Source organism: Leiobunum rupestre, chromosome 1, assembly GCF_980474605.1.
Source record: "Leiobunum rupestre chromosome 1, qqLeiRupe1.1.hap1, whole genome shotgun sequence".
NCBI classification, from domain to species: Eukaryota; Metazoa; Arthropoda; class Arachnida; order Opiliones; family Sclerosomatidae; genus Leiobunum; species Leiobunum rupestre.
In genome coordinates this window covers 36528981-36547816 of record NC_143384.1, presented here as the reverse complement: position 1 = coordinate 36547816, position 18836 = coordinate 36528981, and the positions used below count along the sequence as shown (strand labels likewise).

The 18836-nt window shown below is 34.6% G+C and overlaps 2 protein-coding genes across 2 annotated transcripts; one reads left to right on the top strand and one right to left on the bottom strand.

The window, feature by feature from the left end:
* Window positions 1-513: 513 nt before the first annotated feature.
* On the top strand, window positions 514-3149 carry LOC149962246 (developmentally-regulated GTP-binding protein 2). The gene is made up of 12 exons (XM_090179243.1): window positions 514-750; window positions 907-992; window positions 1051-1122; window positions 1196-1285; window positions 1343-1403; window positions 1462-1552; window positions 1616-1688; window positions 1750-1840; window positions 1906-2080; window positions 2157-2245; window positions 2310-2422; window positions 3027-3149. Exons 1-12 carry the CDS (start codon window positions 687-689, stop codon window positions 3111-3113), a joined length of 1092 nt encoding a protein of 363 aa, XP_090035369.1. The 5' UTR covers window positions 514-686; the 3' UTR covers window positions 3114-3149.
* Window positions 3150-3169: 20 nt separating this feature from the next.
* Window positions 3170-18426, bottom strand: LOC149962245 (monocarboxylate transporter 12-like). The gene is made up of 6 exons (XM_090179236.1): window positions 18082-18426; window positions 10978-11121; window positions 6469-6712; window positions 4731-5037; window positions 4342-4657; window positions 3170-3501 (listed from the first exon to the last, which is right to left on the bottom strand). The coding sequence occupies exons 1-6, from the start codon at window positions 18263-18265 to the stop codon at window positions 3329-3331; spliced, it is 1368 nt and encodes a 455-aa protein (XP_090035362.1). The 5' UTR covers window positions 18266-18426; the 3' UTR covers window positions 3170-3328.
* Window positions 18427-18836: the final 410 nt, after the last annotated feature.

Here is an 18836-nt window from a genome sequence, read left to right as displayed (position 1 = left end):
CAAGTGGCGGGAGATGGGAGAGACCTTGCAATGCACCTAAAAAAACCAAGTCAAAATGCACCTCACCGTCGAATATTAGTCAAGACATGTTGCCGTAGATTGCAAGTGGTTTTGGTAGTCAGAAGTCTACTTTCCACCGAACGCACCGAAAGCACTCCACAAATAACGCGTCTTTCTAAGCTGGCTGCTACAGACTATAGTTTCTATTCCACTTCTATACTTTCTTCTACATAGGTTGGTAATGGTATAAATCCTCCCAAAATCTTACTAATTTTTTTTGAGTTAGAGTCACTGAAAGTAGTTGACGTAATTTCAAGCGAAAGAGAAACTAAAACTTATCAATGACTTTTGGTTATCTTTCCCGATATCGACGTCGACCTCTACTTTCAAAATAATTTATTATTATTTTTTCTTGAAAAAACGTTGCCAAATAAATTTTAAAATATTACTTCCCTACAAGATTATTATACACCTGGACCAGTCCTTAGATAAATAATTGTGTTAAAAATGTTAAAATTAAAATAGACCTGAAATTTGAAAGCGCCATCTCTATGTAAACGTGTCAATAAGTTACGTTGGAGGGGAATGTGGGATTCTTATATGAGAAGTCGATTCGGTTTTCGAGGCTTGTAATATTAAATCACGTGAAATTTGGATATCAAAATTAACGTTAAAAGCAAATCAAGATGGGTATATTAGAGAAGATTGCGGAAATTGAAAGAGAAATCTCCCGTACTCAAAAAAATAAAGGTAAGTTGGTTTAATAGTAATTTAACATTAAGCCTTTGTAAAAACGTGTGATAGAGAATCTCTTAAACTCTATCAGACTATCACTTGTTAGAGCCCGACTAACGGGCGAAGGGGGAATGCTCCGGAACTGAAAAGAAACTCCTTCATTATTTTTAGCAACGGAATACCATTTAGGAGTTTTGAAAGCGAAACTAGCAAAATATCGTTCACAGCTACTTGAGCCTTCGGGAAAGAAAGAAAAGGTATAGCTATAACTTGAAGGTTGTTGTCAAAGTGATATAACAAAATTCTAATTTTTAGGGGGAAGGATTTGATGTTATGAAATCTGGTGATGCCAGAGTTGCATTAATTGGCTTTCCTTCTGTTGGTAAAGTAAGAAACTTCATTTTTAATTTTTCAATGTTGAAACATTGGGATATTAAATGTTTCACAATATGGGTTATAGTCTACGCTGCTTAATACCCTGACTGATACGCACAGTGAGTCTGCTTCTTATGAGTTTACAACTTTAACATGCATACCTGGTGTTATCCAGGTAAGAATTAACCCATTTAAAAGTTATTTTGTATAAATTGAAGTTTAATTATTTCAGTACAAAGGTGCTAATATCCAATTATTGGATTTACCTGGAATCATTGAAGGAGCCTCTCAAGGTTAGTTTTAAAGTTGAAAAAAGAAAAAAATTTACAACTTAATTAATCTTATTCACAGGAAAGGGTAGAGGACGACAGGTTATTGCTGTAGCCCGGACTGCTGATTTGGTTATTATAATGTTGGATGCTACTAAAGGGGAAGTTCAAAGGTATGTTTAAATTGAAAATTATTTAAATAATAACCTTTATTTGATTTAAATTTTCAATTTAAGAGTTCTATTAGAAAAAGAATTGGAAAGTGTTGGAATACGACTGAATAAACAAAAACCCAACATTTATTTTAAAGTATCTTTTAATTATAGTGAATTACTTAAAAATTCAAATGAATTTAAATAATATTCTGTAGGAAAAAAAAGCTGGTGGCTTATCATTCAACTCCACATGCAACTTAACATGCTGCGATGAGAAGCTAGTCCAAATGGTTCTTCATGAATATAGTATGTTTATTTTAAACCCAGCGTAAATTGGATTATTTGTTAATTTCTAGACCTTAAATTTCTAGAAATTTTTAACGCCGAAGTTTTGTTTCGAGAAGATTGCACCGCTGATGAATTAATTGATGTAATTTCCCGCAATCGTGTTTATCTTCCGTGCCTCTACGTTTACAATAAAATTGATCAAATTTCAATTGAAGAAGTCGAAAGGCTGGCGAGACAACCTCACAGTGTTGTTGTTAGGTCTGTTTTAATGTTTCATTCGGGTAGAAATGCCTGATTTTAATACTGAAATTTTTATAAATACAATTGTTTCTAGTTGTAATATGAAACTTAATTTGGATTACTTTTTGGAAAGACTCTGGGACTACCTTAATCTAATTTGTGTCTACACGAAGAAAAGAGGACGTACGTTAATTTCCTTTTCTAATTTGGTTGTTTGGTTCACTTATTTGAATTTCATGTTTTTCAGAACCACCCGACTTCCTCGATGGTTTAATTCTGCGACGTGGTGCCACAATTGAGCACGTGTGTCACGTTATTCATAGGTCTATCGTTAGTGTGTTCAAGTACGCCTTAGTTTGGGTAAGATATATTGATTTTTATTTCCTTATTTCGTGCTTTAAGGGTATGAACAAACAAAAAGACTCCATCATAAACTCTATTAATGTCTTATTCAACTTGTTAAAAAGATTCACGCTCGTCATGATATTTTAGTATAAAATGGCTAGAGCGATTTGGCCCGAGCTCCCTAAAATAATAAAAATGTACGAGACTTTTATGCTAAATTATCAGGGAGCGGGTGGAACTTTTTAACAAGTTGAACAAGACATAATTAATTTATGCTAGCGCCTATTGGTATAATGCTAATATATTTGGAATTCGTCATATGACTACTACTTTTTTAAAATCCTATTAACGTGGTTGAGAATTTTGAAACTAATATTTAGCCTTATGATTGGGATCATACGAATATAATATACGCTACCTACTTAAATCCCAATTCTAACAAGTTAAGAATCAAATATATGTAATGCAGAGTTGCTAGCGGTACATAATCTATTAATTAAAATTATACAAATCCCGGCAGACATTAAAATTCTATATTAAATGGTGGGAAATAAATGTTTTTCATAATCCAAAAATTCATAGTTGAGCGAAAATTTTGAGTCAATTTTCCTCATTACAGGGAACATCTACGAAATACAGTCCTCAACGAGTTGGTTTATCACATGTGGTCCATCACGAAGATGTAGTGCAAATTGTAAAGAAATAGAAGTTATGTAATATAAAATGCAAAATAAGAAATTTATTTGTAAGTATTGTATTTTTTATTACATTTGTTTTGCACTGCACAGTCTTTAGTACAAAAATTAACTTTTTTGCGCATCATTTTGCAATGTTCATCACTCAAGAGTTTAAAAAAATTACCTAAGTACTGGTAGGCTTAAAGTAAAATCATGTTTAATTGATGTTCTAAGCCATCTAGCGTTAAAGTTTAACTTCAATTAGTTGTGGAACTTGACACTGTTTAGCATCGGTGTTTTCTCTTCGTCTTCTCATTACATAGGGTTCAAATGCCCATGATAGACCGAACAAAAAACTAATTACTGCTAATATGTAAAATAAGTATACATATGTCCCATATCCATCTCGACACAAGCCTAAGAAAGAAAGTTTTAATATTTAAGAATACTTTGATAATGCATTGAAATTTTTGGGTTATACCATAAGTAGATAATAAACATAAGTATAGCACAGAACGAATTTGGTCAATGATAGTCTGTCGTGGAGTGATTGCGAAATAGGAAGTTTCGGAACAGGAAACTCATCCCTTCCGACTCTTTCTGTTGGCAAATAGTTGGTTTGTTTGATGGCGAGGAATACGAGCGTACATGCTTGTAGGTTTGAAACTTGAAAAAAACTAACTTCTGAAATGGAGCCAGTGTTTACAATAGTTATTTTTATCATCCGGTTCAATAATTCATCATTATATTCCTTAAGTAAGCGTTATTTACACTTTTGAAAGCATTTCAATTATCAATACGCCTTGGCTGGCCTGTTGAAAAGGCTGCCGGTGAGCCGTCGACGATTTTCCGGGCTTCCTCCAATTACTAGGAGCAATTCTCGGAGAATTGTCAGTACGTAATGGTTTGCGTTGCAATTGGCGAAACAGACTATCATTTAAAAATTTGTATTGGGTGAATAAGAAGTGTCATACTTATGTTTATTATCCACTTGTGATATAACTAATCTTAACACCCTTTTCTCATAAATGAGAGTACATATATAGACTGAGTAGTGGACGAATGAAGACCAGCACTGTGTCAATTGTGTGGTTTAAAATTACTTATTTCATGTTTCAAAAATTCAATGATATGATTTAAAATACCGAAGTATTATTATCGAGTAACTTAAAATTTCAACGCATTACTTAATAACCACTTTTTTACATCACATCTCTCTATTGCTAGAAAAATAATAAAAAAATTGAAGTTTTTTACCTATAAGAACTGGTCTTAGAAATGCCAGTATCGCAATAAGGAAGCTTTTCAAACTTAAAGCTGTGCCCAGCCTCTCAATACCCAAGTACTGAACGTAAATGACATTCCCTAATGCGTAGACGCAGCCTGAGAGCAACCCAAAGAGGCAACTCAAAATGAAATGCAAAAATGGCGTGTTGCCTACGAACGTCTGAACAACCAGAATTATAGCCACAAAGATTTGATTCATGGCGCTTACGGTTTTGGGTTTTATGAAATTGTGGTCAGTGATATAACCCACCGTAGCTCTTCCCACCAACTCTGATGCTCCAGTTACCTTAACAAGATAAAATTGGCTAAGTAAAAGAAAAAATACTTTATATGTGTAATTATTTAGGTGTATAACTCACCGTTATTAGATAAACAGCGTTAAATTTTTCCATTCCTTGGTCCAAACCATAATCGGCAATCACGATACAATAAATGACAACGACGACTGAATAGAAGGCTTGTGTGGTGGTGCAGATTTGATACATGGGGTCTTTGAAGACTTTCCAGTATGTTCTAAGCACCCCCAGTAATTTCTCATTTAGGGTTGGTGCATTTTCTACCAATTTATTTGGTGTGTTTGATGGTAGTAGTGCTGTTTTTACATCAGTTATGTGCTTTCCAACATTTTGATTACTATTTGCAAAGATTTTTACCGCTGGTGGTACTCTGTTAATGGGAAAGATACTTTTATACTTGACCATACTTTATTTCATTTTAACTAAAACAAAAGTAAATATATGGAAGTAAATAGTGTTATTGTGTGACATGGCTGTATTTGATAGGTAATCTCTAATATTAGTAAATAAAACCATATTACTTCGGTTTTAGGAAACCCTTGGAAAGAGATAACCAAAATTAGGTATCTACTCCCTACAATAGCAAATATGTTACATATGCTAGTAGCGCCCGTATCAATTATACTTGGTTACTTCCACTCATGAACTTTTGGTGTAACCTAAAACATTTTTTGGTTCTATGGGAAGATAATACAGAAAATATAGAGGAATAGCAACAGTAGCTGTTGTGGGTATTTCTGATTATACATTTCAATAGGTGAGGTTTAAAGGGCCACAGAATTATTAGAAAAATTTATCCGAAATTTTCAGTGGCCCTTCCTCATGATAACAGATCCAACCAATCAAATTTCTTTAAGCCATATTTCCAAAATTCAAACGATTCTGTGTAGTAACCATAGAAATCTCATAGGTAACTAGAATGCTGCCGCCTATGGCCGAGCTTGACGCCAGTTCATTTTGAACCTTCAGCCAATGAGAGGCCGTAGAGTGGTTCCGCCAAGGAGGATAATAATCCTTCTTGATTCTGCTACTATAGTGGGAGATGGGTGACGTCATTCTCTCTGGTGACATAAAATTCTTGGCAGAACCACTCTTTGAGCTCTGATTGGCTGAGATCTGGCTATCGTCTGCCACGGCGTTTGGTCCATTTGCCAGTTAAACGGCAGCATTCTAGTTACCTATGAGATTTCTATGGTAGTAACAGTAGCCAGTGTTGCCATATCGTGGTAAATTTTCCATATTGTGGGAATTTTTGGGGTACATTTTGGCTCTGTGGGAAAAAGGTAATTTTTTTTCAAAAACGTTTATTTTGTGGGAATTTTCATGTCTGCGGGTATTTATCCTATGTTTTTTTTAATTTGGCTATCAATAGAAAGCCCGAAATTATCTAGAGCAGTGTATTTTCGTGAATCTTGGTTTTTATAAATAATATAAAGGAGGTGCCTCCTAATACTACAATCAATCAATGCATAGGCCTAACAACCAAAATGTTCAAACATTTTAATTTCAATAAAATTTAATTTTAAGAAGTAAATTTTTCAAAAATTTTGAAAATTATGGCATGTTTTCGTTTGGGGCGGGGCTAAATAGGGGTGTGGGAATTTGTGGGAAATTTACTACCCAGCATCCAGCAATGGGAATTTCAACTTTCAAACATTGGCAACACGGAGTCAGTAGCGGAAGTTATAAGGCGTGAAGTAGCCTGAGACGTAAGTTGTTATTCCTTTATATTTTCTATGGAGAGTACAAAATGTTGGCGAATCTTGGCTTTGGATTAGTGTAAAATCGCGCCGAAACCTACATGGTACCTTGGAAAGGCCTCATGATTTTAAGTAAGACGTAAAGATTGGCGAATATGGCACCGATGATTAAACAAGCTCCTCGCAATTCGTACGTCTTCAGCAGTAACGTCGTTAGCGGCGTCATGAGGAATAACGCCAGCGAATCGCCGGAGAACAAAATGCTGTTGGCGATGCCGCGGTACTTCACGAAATGGCCGTTCATTAGGATGGAAGATGTCGGCACACATAATCCACATCCCGTTGCTGCAAATAAAGTACATTACCAAATGGTTCGAGTAGCTTTTTCCTTGAGAGAGCCCAAATGGTGTCGGCCGAAGGCCTTAGACACCAACAGCTTCGGCCGACACGAATAAACAAAAAAAAACAATAACGAAGCTAAAATGGACGCTTCAATAAATCATCAAGGAAATTGCCAAGAAGTAATATTTCCGAGAGCCAGGACCTGCAAGTCACTGTTTATATAGTGCTTGTTAAGTAATGGAAATTTCCCACCTTTACGGCAGCAACAAGCGTTCCCTTTTAACCAGGTATATTAAAACTTGGCAAAAACACGACGTCCTGTTTACAGGTGAATAGTGTCCATTATTTCCACAAGCACTGTATAAACAACAACTTGCGGATCCTGGCTCTCGGAAATATTATTTCTTGGCTATTTCCTGGAAGGATGATTTATTTAAGCGTATATTAAATTCACGACCGAAACGAATCTAGGTGGCGTAACGGCGCTGGATTCTCCGAGACAGCGCCTAAGATCTAGCGTCTGCTAGCTAGGAGCAACAAACCCAGCACCCCACATTAGGAGAACGCAACCCGTCAAAAGTTGCGCATTCTCTTGCGTACATTTTTCATTGGTTAGACGATGCAAAATTTATATTGACATGCAAGTATTATTATTTATAAAGTCAAATTTACGAATAGCGATGAGGAAAAACTAATAGCGTCTATGTTAGCGGCTACCTATCTAGTTTCAATGGCGAACCAAGGGGGAATAGCGATAGTTTTCGTTCGCGAATACAAAACCACTAATAGTCCTCCGTGTTAACTACGCAGATAATTTTTTTCGGAGCTCTGGAGGGAAGTGGGTGAGCGCTGTTAACTAAGCGCGAGACAGTGATTTCGAATCTAGGGTACGAGCTGTCTATATTATCTTTGACCCTATTTTGATATCAAGAGTAAAAACACCGTAGGGATCGAGTTAGCTCAGTCGGTCGAATACATTTGTAGGTAGGGGAATATTTATCACTGAAAATGTGTAATGTAAAGGGGTTTTATATTGCGGGTTGGGTTAAATAATAACGTGTTTCGGGAAGCGGTAAGGTTACAAGGTATGCTTAAGTCGCGTGACGAGCGGAGAAGAGCTATCTGAAATTCGTCCCGAATATTTCGACAAATTCCGTGGCTCTTTAAAAGGTGTGTGAACTAACTTAAATAAAAGAAAAACACTGTTTCACAGTGAAAAGGTTTAAAATATTTAATCGTGTTGATATTTTTAAATAAAATATTTTAAACCTTTTCACTATGCAACAGTGGTTTTTCTTTATTTAAAGGGGAACGGTCAAGCTTTAACCAGTTAGATAGCCCTATAGCCCGTTAAAAACTAAAATTTGTGGCGAAAACCGCATAAAAAAATATTAAGCGGTTAAATTTTAATAAAATAAAGAAATTTCGGGAAATTGAAAAGCGAGCGTCCGCTGCGACACCTGGTGAGAAATCGGTGAGACAGAAAAACAACATAAAAGCGCGCGCTGCTGAAGACGCGAAAGATTTGTTTTGCAAGCGCGACGCGTTCCAGCAAGGAGGATAGGAAGGGAGGCGAAGTAGGAGGGATGAACGCGCCAGCATCCTTGTAAGAAGCTTAGCGCACGCTCGGCGGGAAAATTTCGGGAAAATGGCGGCGAGATTGCGGCCGCTACGCTACGTGTTGCCGCCATTTTTCCGAAATTTTCCCGCCGAGCTCGCGCTAAACTTCTTACAAGGAAGCTGGCGCGTTCATCCCTCCTACTTCGCCTCCCTTCCTATCCTCCTTGGTTCCAGTTACACGAGACCTAAGCCTAATTGCACGATTTTAAAAGTCAGGATAGTTCGCAAATCGCTCACTAAGGTCATTTTGTGTTTCAACTTTTCGGGCCAAAAACTATTTTTCAAGACAAAATAAGGTACGTGTAAGCATATCGAACGTCTTGTTGATCTTTTGATACGGAAATAAGGTGATATTTGGAAAAGCTTGGCCGTTCCCTTTTAAGGATGTGTGATTTTCAAAATATTTGTTTTTTTTTTAAATTTCATTATTATTTAAATCACACAGCGCCATCTATTTTAGTGTCGATGAACTATTCAAATTTCAAAACGACCGAAATTATTAATCTACCCTATTTTAAGTTTTATGGGAAAACTACATAACGAAATCACAATGCAAAGATCTCAAAAAAAGCTATTGAACGTTTCAATGTATTAATTTTGAAATATTTAAAAATTCATGTTTCTAAGAGTGTCAAAAATTAATTTAAATTAACATTATACTGAATATATTTAAAACTAATTAAGATATGAAGAAGATTCGAAAAACAATGGATAGACAACGTTGTAAAACGTAAATAATTAAAGTTTCAAGATTCTCAGAATAATACATTGTGCATAAAACTTAAAATGCTGTTCATTTCAATTAAAGTTTGATAAAATACGCGAAAAAGTAGATTAGTCCATAATTAAAAGGGATAATATATCTAAATCCTAAACAAATTTGAAGAAATTAAAAACTTACTAATAACTCGTACCGGTACGAGTTATTAGTAAGTTTTTTAATTTCTTCAAATTTGTTTAGGATTTAGATATATTATTCCTTTTAATTATGGACTAATCTACTTTTTCGCGTATTTTATCATCCTTCTCACAGTCCATAGGTGGTCTCTTCTAACTCAATTAAAGTTTGTCAAGTTATATTTAAATTATGATACTTTATTTCTAGATCTTTTAAAGGTCATTGTAACGTGTGTTTAATTAGCTTCAATTTGAAATTTATAAAGCAGAACCCGAGGAATTCAACCAAATATAAACTTTATATTTTACGTGAATTTTAAACAATTTGGGTCAAGACCCAGTTTATATTAGCCTTAAGTTATTTTAATGCATAAGTGTTAGAACAACATAAAGAGTGTGAAGTTGTGAACTAAATTGAAAATCCGTCTGCTAACACCCGCTACGACTTGTTTATCATCGTAACTAGCGCCAGTCATCCCTAGCTTCAGAGATGACTTGCGAATATCCGTTAAAACATTGGACGTTCCAACGTTGGGTTACGCCAAAGATGATATAGACCAAGGGCTTCGCGCGTAGTCAATAGCGTTTACCCACCTCCTGTCGTAGCTCCGCAAAAATTAGGTTCGTAGTTACCATGGTAACCAACTATGGAGTCCGATTTTTCGGAGGTCACGTGAGAGGGAGCATGTATTAACAATAACTCACAGTTATTGTTAATCCATGGAGGGAGCGCACGTAGGCGGCCGTGGTAAGGAGAACTACAGTTATCTTGGTTTACGCGCGCTTTCAGTGCTACCAAGAACGTATATATGTATAAGAAAGTTGAACGATCAAATTGGCGACTGGTGCCATGATTCAATCGGTTTCAGAATAACTCCGCCCAAAAAACCGCGTGCGCTAAAGGTTAAAACCATTTCTAGTTCAAGAGCGCGCTGCACGCGGATTTCATGGCGGAGTTATTCTGAAACCGATTGCATCATGGCCCATGCGATGCCTTTTGTTCAGCGTACTTATACATATATACGTTCTTGGTGCTACCTAGGAGCAACAAACGCAAGGAGAACGCAGCTAGCCTTTAAACACGCTAACGCAGTGTTGTGTACAAATTTCATTGGACGAGCCTTTACGCTCAACGTTTTACGGAAAGGGGGAAGACAATTTCCGATTTTTCCCCTTCCGACGGCAGCAGGCGATAAAGCGTCTAACCAAGAATGTATGTATTTATTCTCAGGGAGAATGAATATGTCAAGACGATCGACGGACACGTTGAGGCCCTAACCCCCTCACGCTAAGGGGGGGGGGGGAGAAAAAGGAGGCGGTCTTATTTTTTGCGTCCTCGCAGCAGCGTTAATCGCGTCGAAAAACGTAATTTTTAAGAACCAATGAGATTGCAGTATTATTTGATTTTATTAAAGCGGAGGAGCATACCGGGGGGTACAACGGGTGGAATTAGAGAAACGCTAAAAATAATCTCGACATATTCATTCTCCCTGAGAATAAATAAATACATTCTTGGTCTAACCAATGAAAACTGTACGCAAGAAAATGCACGACTTTTGACGGGTTGCGTTCTCCTTGTGTGAGGTGCTGTGTTTGTTGCTCCTAGGTGTTACCATCTGGTAGTATGACCAATCCTTACCTATACTGTGGAATTACGAAGTAAGTTTTTTACTAATTTGTTTCTACACGTAGACGATCTAGGTTAGTTTGCTCTAACTACATTTTGTCGATATATATTTTTGGTGACTTACCGAATATTACGCCGTAAAAAATGGTGAACGACGTCGTCGACGTTGCGAAGAAACATAACGCCAGTCCACTCGTTACTAACGTGATCCCGGTGAATAATATTTGTCGTAACGTGAAAAACGCTATCAGGAAGCCTGGCAAACTTGCTAGAAAAATAAAAATAAATTTGAAGTTAGTATAGTCCTAAGGCTGATTTTCACTAGAGTAAAAACGCCATGATCGTAAGCATCGATGCATTAAATCCCCGTCAGACTTAAAGGCTGCTAAACACTGGGGGAAAACGCCATGATCCTGAGCATCGATACAAAAAATTCACGTTAGTCCTAAGGTGTGCTTTTTACTGTGGAGTAAACGCCATGATCCTGAGCATCGATACATAAAATTCACGTTAGGCCTAAAGGTTGCTTTTCTCTGGGGAGAAAACGCCATGATCCTGAGCATCGACGCAAAAATATTCCCGTTAGGCCTAAAGGTTGCTTTTCTCTGGGGGTTAAACCATTGAATTGGGAATAATACTGCTAGAATTACAATTACGATTTCGGTTGCCAGGGTTACGCTGGACCTGTTCTGATAAGACTGTACGAAATTCATCTTTATAATTAGGCGTTAGCGCCACCTATATTTCGTAAAGTTATATGGCTAAAAATAAATAATTATTAGCTAACTCACCGTAACTTGAGTTAAAAAGGATCGTGTTGACAGAATAAAATTATTTTTAAACAACTTCAAAGGTTTGTTTGTTACGAGTAATCATACATTTCAATTTCGCATCAGATTCGCGAAAAAATTCAATTGCAATATAGTTGCCACCACTAGAGACAGAATCCGCCACGGTAGAACGATAAAGTTGATAAAGTCTCCTTATTGAATGAAATTGGTCCCGCGCCAGCCAGATTTAGTTGTACCTCTATTTATTCCTAACTCAATGGGTTAAACGCCATGATCCTGATAATTTTTATTTAAATGACGTGCGCAACGTCTTCGAAGGCTCCCGTAGTGGCGCTGCGGTACCGTGATTTGGGGTTTTAAACATCGGAGCTCCTAGCCTCCTACCTCCTCTAAAGCTCCGTCAACTTTTCGTTGAGTCTGAGTCATTTTATTTCTAGTTCGCGTAGTCCATATTCCCCGATCTGGGGCTAAGAATTTTTTCCCTCCAGAAACACCTCCTCTCCTCCAAGCTTCAAATATCCTGACGGCCGGTGCGATATCATAAACTTTTAAACAAACTGTACATTCTCCTAACTGATGATTTGACATTTTTTTGCATTGTCTACGGGATTTTGACAAGGTTTAAAAAAATTAAGATTTTCGAATTTACCGTTTAATTAAGGGATGTCTAGATTTTAAATCCTGACATATTTTTTTTTCTTATTTATTAATTTTTAACCCTGTTTTATAGATATTTATGCCTAATTTATTAATTTTTAACCCTGTTTTATAGATATTTATGCCTAATTTATTAATTTTTAACCCTGTTTTATAGATATTTATGCCTAATTTATTAATTTTTAACCCTGATTTATAGACATTTATGCCTAAATTATTAATTTTTAACCCTGTTTTATAGATATTTATGCCTAAATTATTAATTTTTAACCCTGTTTTATAGATATTTATGCCTAATTTATTAATTTTTAACCCTGTTTTATAGATATTTATGCCTAATTTATTAATTTTTAACCCTGATTTATAGATATTTATGCCTAATTTATAGATTTTTATTCCTGATTATTTTGATTACAGATTTTATCCCTGATTTAGAGAATAAATTACTTCAAATTTCAGAACCTTCAAAATTACGTCTTGAAGAATTCTCTAATCTATTTTTTAGACTTTTTGAAATCTGAGCGCTACAATTTTTGCTCGGCTCGTAAACTGCTCCGGGGCAGGCCAAAAAAATTCTCCTGATGAGTGCAGTAGGTGCAAAGACCAAAGTACACGTGAAAGCAAAAATGATCGAGATTAAAGAAGATTAGCACTAAATGGAATTTGCGAAGGGGCCACATTTGGGGGGAGGGGGGCACACTTTCGTGAAATTCATGAAGTTACACCAGAAGTAAATTTTATTTGCTTGGAGCATGCACCTTTGCAAATAGTTTGAGGCCTTTTTTGAAGTAACGCGAGTGATTTGTCGGAAAATTCGTGCACAAGTTAAAAACTAGAATGGTTTTTTCCTCGTAAGATTTTGTTACTGTTTAAGAAACTGACCACCCAACGTTTTAGACTCGTAAATTTAATTTAATTATAACTTTTTAATTTTGGGGTAATTTTCGATTTTAAACTAATAAAATAGGTTTATTAGGGTAACGTCCAATGAAATTTCGCATTTTTAGAGAATGTACAGTTTGTACACTAAATTAGGTTCAGAAATGAAGCCCAGTTCACACTATACAATTAATTGGGCCACTTAAGAAACCAACTAATTGTAAGCAAGAAAATTGTACAGTGTGAACAGAAAAAGTTGGAACAATGGTTACAATTTTTCTGTTCACACTATTCAATTTTCTTGCTTACAATTAGTTGGTTTCAATTAAGTGGCCTAATTAATTGTATAGTGTGAACTGGGCTTGACTCTCTTCAAGAACAGGCGTCAGCTAGATTAACCCACTTTTAAGCGCCATCTTGTTGAAATATCCATGAAATGTGGTAATGGATAAAAAAAAATAATAATAATTTTTCATTGATGCCATATATTATTTAAAGTAGCTAGCTAGTCTGTTGGGATAAATAAATTAAATTTTATAATTTTTTGAAAATTAGAGTACAAGTCGAAATAGGGTACCTTTTGAGACCCCCTTTCTCGAACATCAAATTATTTTGATTCGTAATTATCGTTACAAATTTTGGTTCAGCAGTATTTTTATGTAAAAATGTGAATTTGCATGGGTGTAAGTTTATATAACACCAAAATATTTAAGAAAAACCGATTTTAAAAATTTAAATCTTAACTTACACAAACATTTAAAAAAATAACTTAATTGCAAGTCTAAAACTTTGGGAAACTCAGTTTCTTAAGCTACTATATTCTTAAAAATATCAATAATTAAAAATTAAGCTACTATATTCTTTAAAAGATATCAATAATTAAAAATTAAGCTAGTATATTCGTAAAAAAATCAATAATTAAAAATTAAGCTACTATATTCGTAAAAAAATCAAGAATTAAAATTAAGCTACTATATTCGTAAAAAATCAATAATTAAAAATTAAGCTATATTCATAAAAAATCAATAATTAAAAATTAAGCTACTATATTCGTAAAAATAATAATTAAAAATTAAGCTACCATATTCGTAAAAATATTATCATAAAAATTAATCTACCATTATTATTTGTAAAAAATATCAATAATTAAAAATTAAGCTACCATTATTATTTGTAAAAAATATCAATAATTAAAAATTTTGCTACTTTATTCGTAAAAAATATCAATAATTAAAAATTAAGCTACTATATTCGCTTTTCGTAAAAATTATCAATAAATTTAAATTAAGCTATTGTATTCGAAAACAATTATAAAAATTGAAAATTAAGCTGCTATATTCGTAAAAAAATATTAAAATTAAAAATTAAGCTGCTATATTCGTAAAACAAATTTCGTTAAAATTAAAAATTAAGCTACTATATCTTCGTAAAAACATACGAGAATGAAAAATTAAGAAAATTTTCCGCTGGTTGAATGGAATGGTCAAAAATAGCAATGAAGAAGTTCATATAGGCCACGAAATTAGTGACCTACTAAAAAACTTAACATTCTTAAAACTATTTTCATAACAGTGATTGTTTTAAAAATATCGCCAAGAATGGATTTATTCCAACTTAGGGATAACGACTTGTTGAGACGATATTTAGTGTGGCTTCCAATCCCCCTCACGCTCGAACACTAAGCTCCGCCCCCTAAAAGAAATCAAAGCAGCGCGGTTTCTCATTGATTCCCTAAAAATGACGTCTTCCGAAGCGATTGAAGCGTCCCCTTGTGACGTTTTCCTCCCCCCTCTCGTGACGGGGTGAAAGGTCGACCACGAGGCCCACGAATTATCTCAACGTAGTTATTATCCCTTAGCAGAAATATATTCTTGGCATGCATGCTAAACAAATATCACAAAGTGACGTGTAAATATTTTGTACACCTGTTTAGTGAATTTCAACTTCTGTAAAATTCCTATAATTCACAGTGATTTCTCACAATTTTTCTATAATTCACAGTGATTTCTCAATTTTCATATAATTCACAGTGATTTCTCACAATTTTCCAATATTTCACAGTGATTTCTCACAATTTTTCTATAATTCACAGTGATTTCTCACATTTATTTCTATAATTCACAATGATTTCTCACATTTTTTCTATAATTCAGTGATTTCTCACAATTTTCCTATAATTCACAGTGATTTATCACAATGTTCCTATAATTCACAGTGATTTCTCAATTTTCCTATAATTCACAGTGATTTTTCACAATTTTCCTATAATTCACAGTGATTTCTCACAATGTTCCTATAATACAGTGATTTATCTCAATTTTTCTATAATTCACAGTTATTTATCTCAATTTTCCTATAATTCAGTGATTTCTCACAATTTTTCTATAATTCAGTGATTTCTCACAATTTTCCTATAATTCAGTGATTTCTCACAATGTTCCTATAATTCAGTGATTTATCTCAATTTTTCTATAATTCAGTGATTTTTCACAATTTTCCTATAATTCACAATGATTTCTCACAATTTTCCTATAATTCACAGTGATTTCTCACAATTTTTCTATAATTCAGTGATTTCTCAATTGTCCTATAATTCACAGTGATTTCTCACAATGTTCCTATAATTCACGGTGATTTCTCACAATTTTTTTTATAATTCAGTGTTTTCTCAATTTTCCTATAATTCAGTGTTTTCTCAATTTTCCTATAATTCACAGTGATTTCTCACAATTTTCCTATAATTCACGGTGATTTCTCACAATTTTTCTATAATTCAGTGATTTCTCAATTGTCCTATAATTCACAGTGATTTCTCACAATTTTCCTATAATTCACAGTGATTTCTCACAATTTTTCTATAATTCAGTGATTTCTCAATTGTCCTATAATTCACAGTGATTTCTCACAATGTTCCTATAATTCACGGTGATTTCTCACAATTTTTCTATAATTCAGTGTTTTCTCAATTTTCCTATAATTCAGTGTTTTCTCAATTTTCCTATAATTCACAGTGATTTCTCACAATTTTCCTATAATTCACGGTGATTTCTCACAATTTTTCTATAATTCAGTGATTTCTCAATTGTCCTATAATTCACAGTGATTTCTCACAATTTTCCTATAATTCACAGTGATTTCTCACAATTTTTCTATAATTCAGTGATTTCTCAATTGTCCTATAATTCACAGTGATTTCTCACAATGTTCCTATAATTCACGGTGATTTCTCACAATTTTTCTATAATTCAGTGTTTTCTCAATTTTCCTATAATTCAGTGTTTTCTCAATTTTCCTATAATTCACAGTGATTTCTCACAATTTTCCTATAATTCACAGTGATTTCTCACAATTTTCCTATAATTCACGGTGATTTCTCACAATTTTTCTATAATTCAGTGATTTCTCAATTGTCCTATAATTCACAGTGATTTCTCACAATTTTCCTATAATTCACAGTGATTTCTCACAATTTTCCTATAATTCACAGTGATTTCTCACAATTTTTCTATAATTCAGTGATTTCTCAATTGTCCTATAATTCACAGTGATTTCTCACAATGTTCCTATAATTCACGGTGATTTCTCACAATTTTTCTATAATTCAGTGTTTTCTCAATTTTCCTATAATTCAGTGTTTTCTCAATTTTCCTATAATTCACAGTGATTTCTCACAATTTTCCTATAATTCACGGTGATTTCTCACAATTTTCCTATAATTCACGGTGATTTCTCACAATTTTTCTATAATTCAGTGATTTCTCACAATTTTTCTATAATTCAGTGATTTCTCAATTGTCCTATAATTCACAGTGATTTCTCACAATGTTCCTATAATTCACGGTGATTTCTCACAATTTTTCTATAATTCAGTGTTTTCTCAATTTTCCTATAATTCAGTGTTTTCTCAATTTTCCTATAATTCACGGTGATTTCTCACAATTTTTCTATAATTCAGTGATTTCTCACAATTTTTCTATAATTCAGTGATTTCTCACAATTTTTCTATAATTCAGTGATTTCTCAATTGTCCTATAATTCACGGTGATTTCTCACAATTTTTCTATAATTCAGTGTTTTCTCAATTTTCCTATAATTCACAGTGATTTCTCACAATTTTCCTATAATTCACGGTGATTTCTCACAATTTTTCTATAATTCAGAGATTTCTCACAATTTTCCTATAATTCACAGTGATTTATCGCATTTTTTCTATAACGTCTGTAATTTTCGTAAGTGCATTAGGATTTATATGCCTGTTACTTAGCATCACGTTGCAATAAATAGAGAATAGGCGCTAGCATAAATTATTCGTGTCTTGTTCAACTTGTCAAAATGTTCCACGCGCTCTTTTAATATTTTAGCGTAAAAGGCTCGCGCATCTTTTTTATTTCAGGGAGCACGCGCGAAATCGCTCGAGCCCGTTTACGCTAAAATATCAAGACGCGCGCGTGGAACTTTTTAACAAGTTGAATAAGACATAAATAGAGTTGATGCTAGCGTCTATTGGAAAACGCTACATTCGGCATAAACAAAGGTTTTAGACCGTGAGTGGAATTATGTAGCCAATATCCCTCACTGTAAACAAGAATGTATTTATTTATACATAGGGAGAATGTCTATGTCGAGACGGTTTTTAGCCTTTCTCTCAATCCACCCGTTGGTCCCCCCAGTACGCTCCTCCGCTTAAAATAAAACGAATAGTCCCGGTATTTCATTGGCTGCTTAAAATTTACGTCACCTAACGCGATGGAAATCAAACGCCGGTGACGTTTTGTCTTTCCCCCTGCGCGAGACGGGGGAAAGGCGTTCAACGTGCCCGGCGATTGTCGCAACATAATCATTCTTCCTAAATATAAATAAATACATTGTTTATTTAAAAAGATAAGTAAAAAAGAACCAACCAAACAGGGAAAGTCCAAAGCCAGCAATTCCAATGGGCCAAACGGCGACTTCTCTGCTGACTGCGAACACATCCTGCAGTTCCAAATAGAACAATCCCGAAGTGCGGAACATGCCCAGCGTGCAGAACACCACCATACTGCAACTGCAAGCCATCACCCAACTGTATCCGCTGTCCCGGCGCATTTTTAACGGACTTCTAAAACTTCTTCAATAATATCCACTCGTAATAAACAGATCCCGTTACAACTAGGTTAAAGCTGGTTCCAACAGACGCGTTGTTGTCATTTTGTGGCGTGCGCGAAACTATCGTAATTCCCTCTCGACGAAAATAGCGTCTCGCCCGTTCGACATTTTATCAAAGACTGAATGTGTATTAGGTTTTTATCTTCGTCGACAATCTTTCCCGCCTCACATCCTTAAACCTTTTTTGAATATCTATCTCAGATTAGCTACTATTATTAAAAGTAACATGTACTGCGCTAAATGGTATGCCCGTGTTACCAGAAGTACATAAAATAACTCTTGAGAGGGAAGTGTCTATCTAGGTCATAAAATATAAACGCGTATCTTCGCGGGCTCGAAACGTATAAAGATTTATCGAGTGTTTTAGTACGCCTGACGACGTGAAATTATGCTTATAAACTTTTCAGACAATGTTTATTTGGTTTTACTCCGCCTGACGATTTGAAATGATGCTTATAAGCTTTTCAGACGATGTTTATTTGGTATTACTCCGCCTGACGATATGAAACGA

Coding starts and splice junctions, on each gene's coding strand:
- LOC149962246 (XM_090179243.1), top strand. CDS start 687: ATGGGTATATTAGAGAAGATTGCGGAAATTGAAAGAGAAATCTCCCGT. Junction 751..906: donor CCGTACTCAAAAAAATAAAG/GTAAGTTGGTTT, acceptor CATTATTTTTAG/CAACGGAATACCATTTAGGA. Junction 1,553..1,615: donor ACTAAAGGGGAAGTTCAAAG/GTATGTTTAAAT, acceptor TTTCAATTTAAG/AGTTCTATTAGAAAAAGAAT.
- LOC149962245 (XM_090179236.1), bottom strand. CDS start 18,265: ATGCGCCGGGACAGCGGATACAGTTGGGTGATGGCTTGCAGTTGCAGT. Junction 5,038..6,468: donor AGGCCTTTCCAAGGTACCAT/GTAGGTTTCGGC, acceptor TCCCATTAACAG/AGTACCACCAGCGGTAAAAA. Junction 3,502..4,341: donor TCTAAGACCAGTTCTTATAG/GTAAAAAACTTC, acceptor TTTCTTTCTTAG/GCTTGTGTCGAGATGGATAT.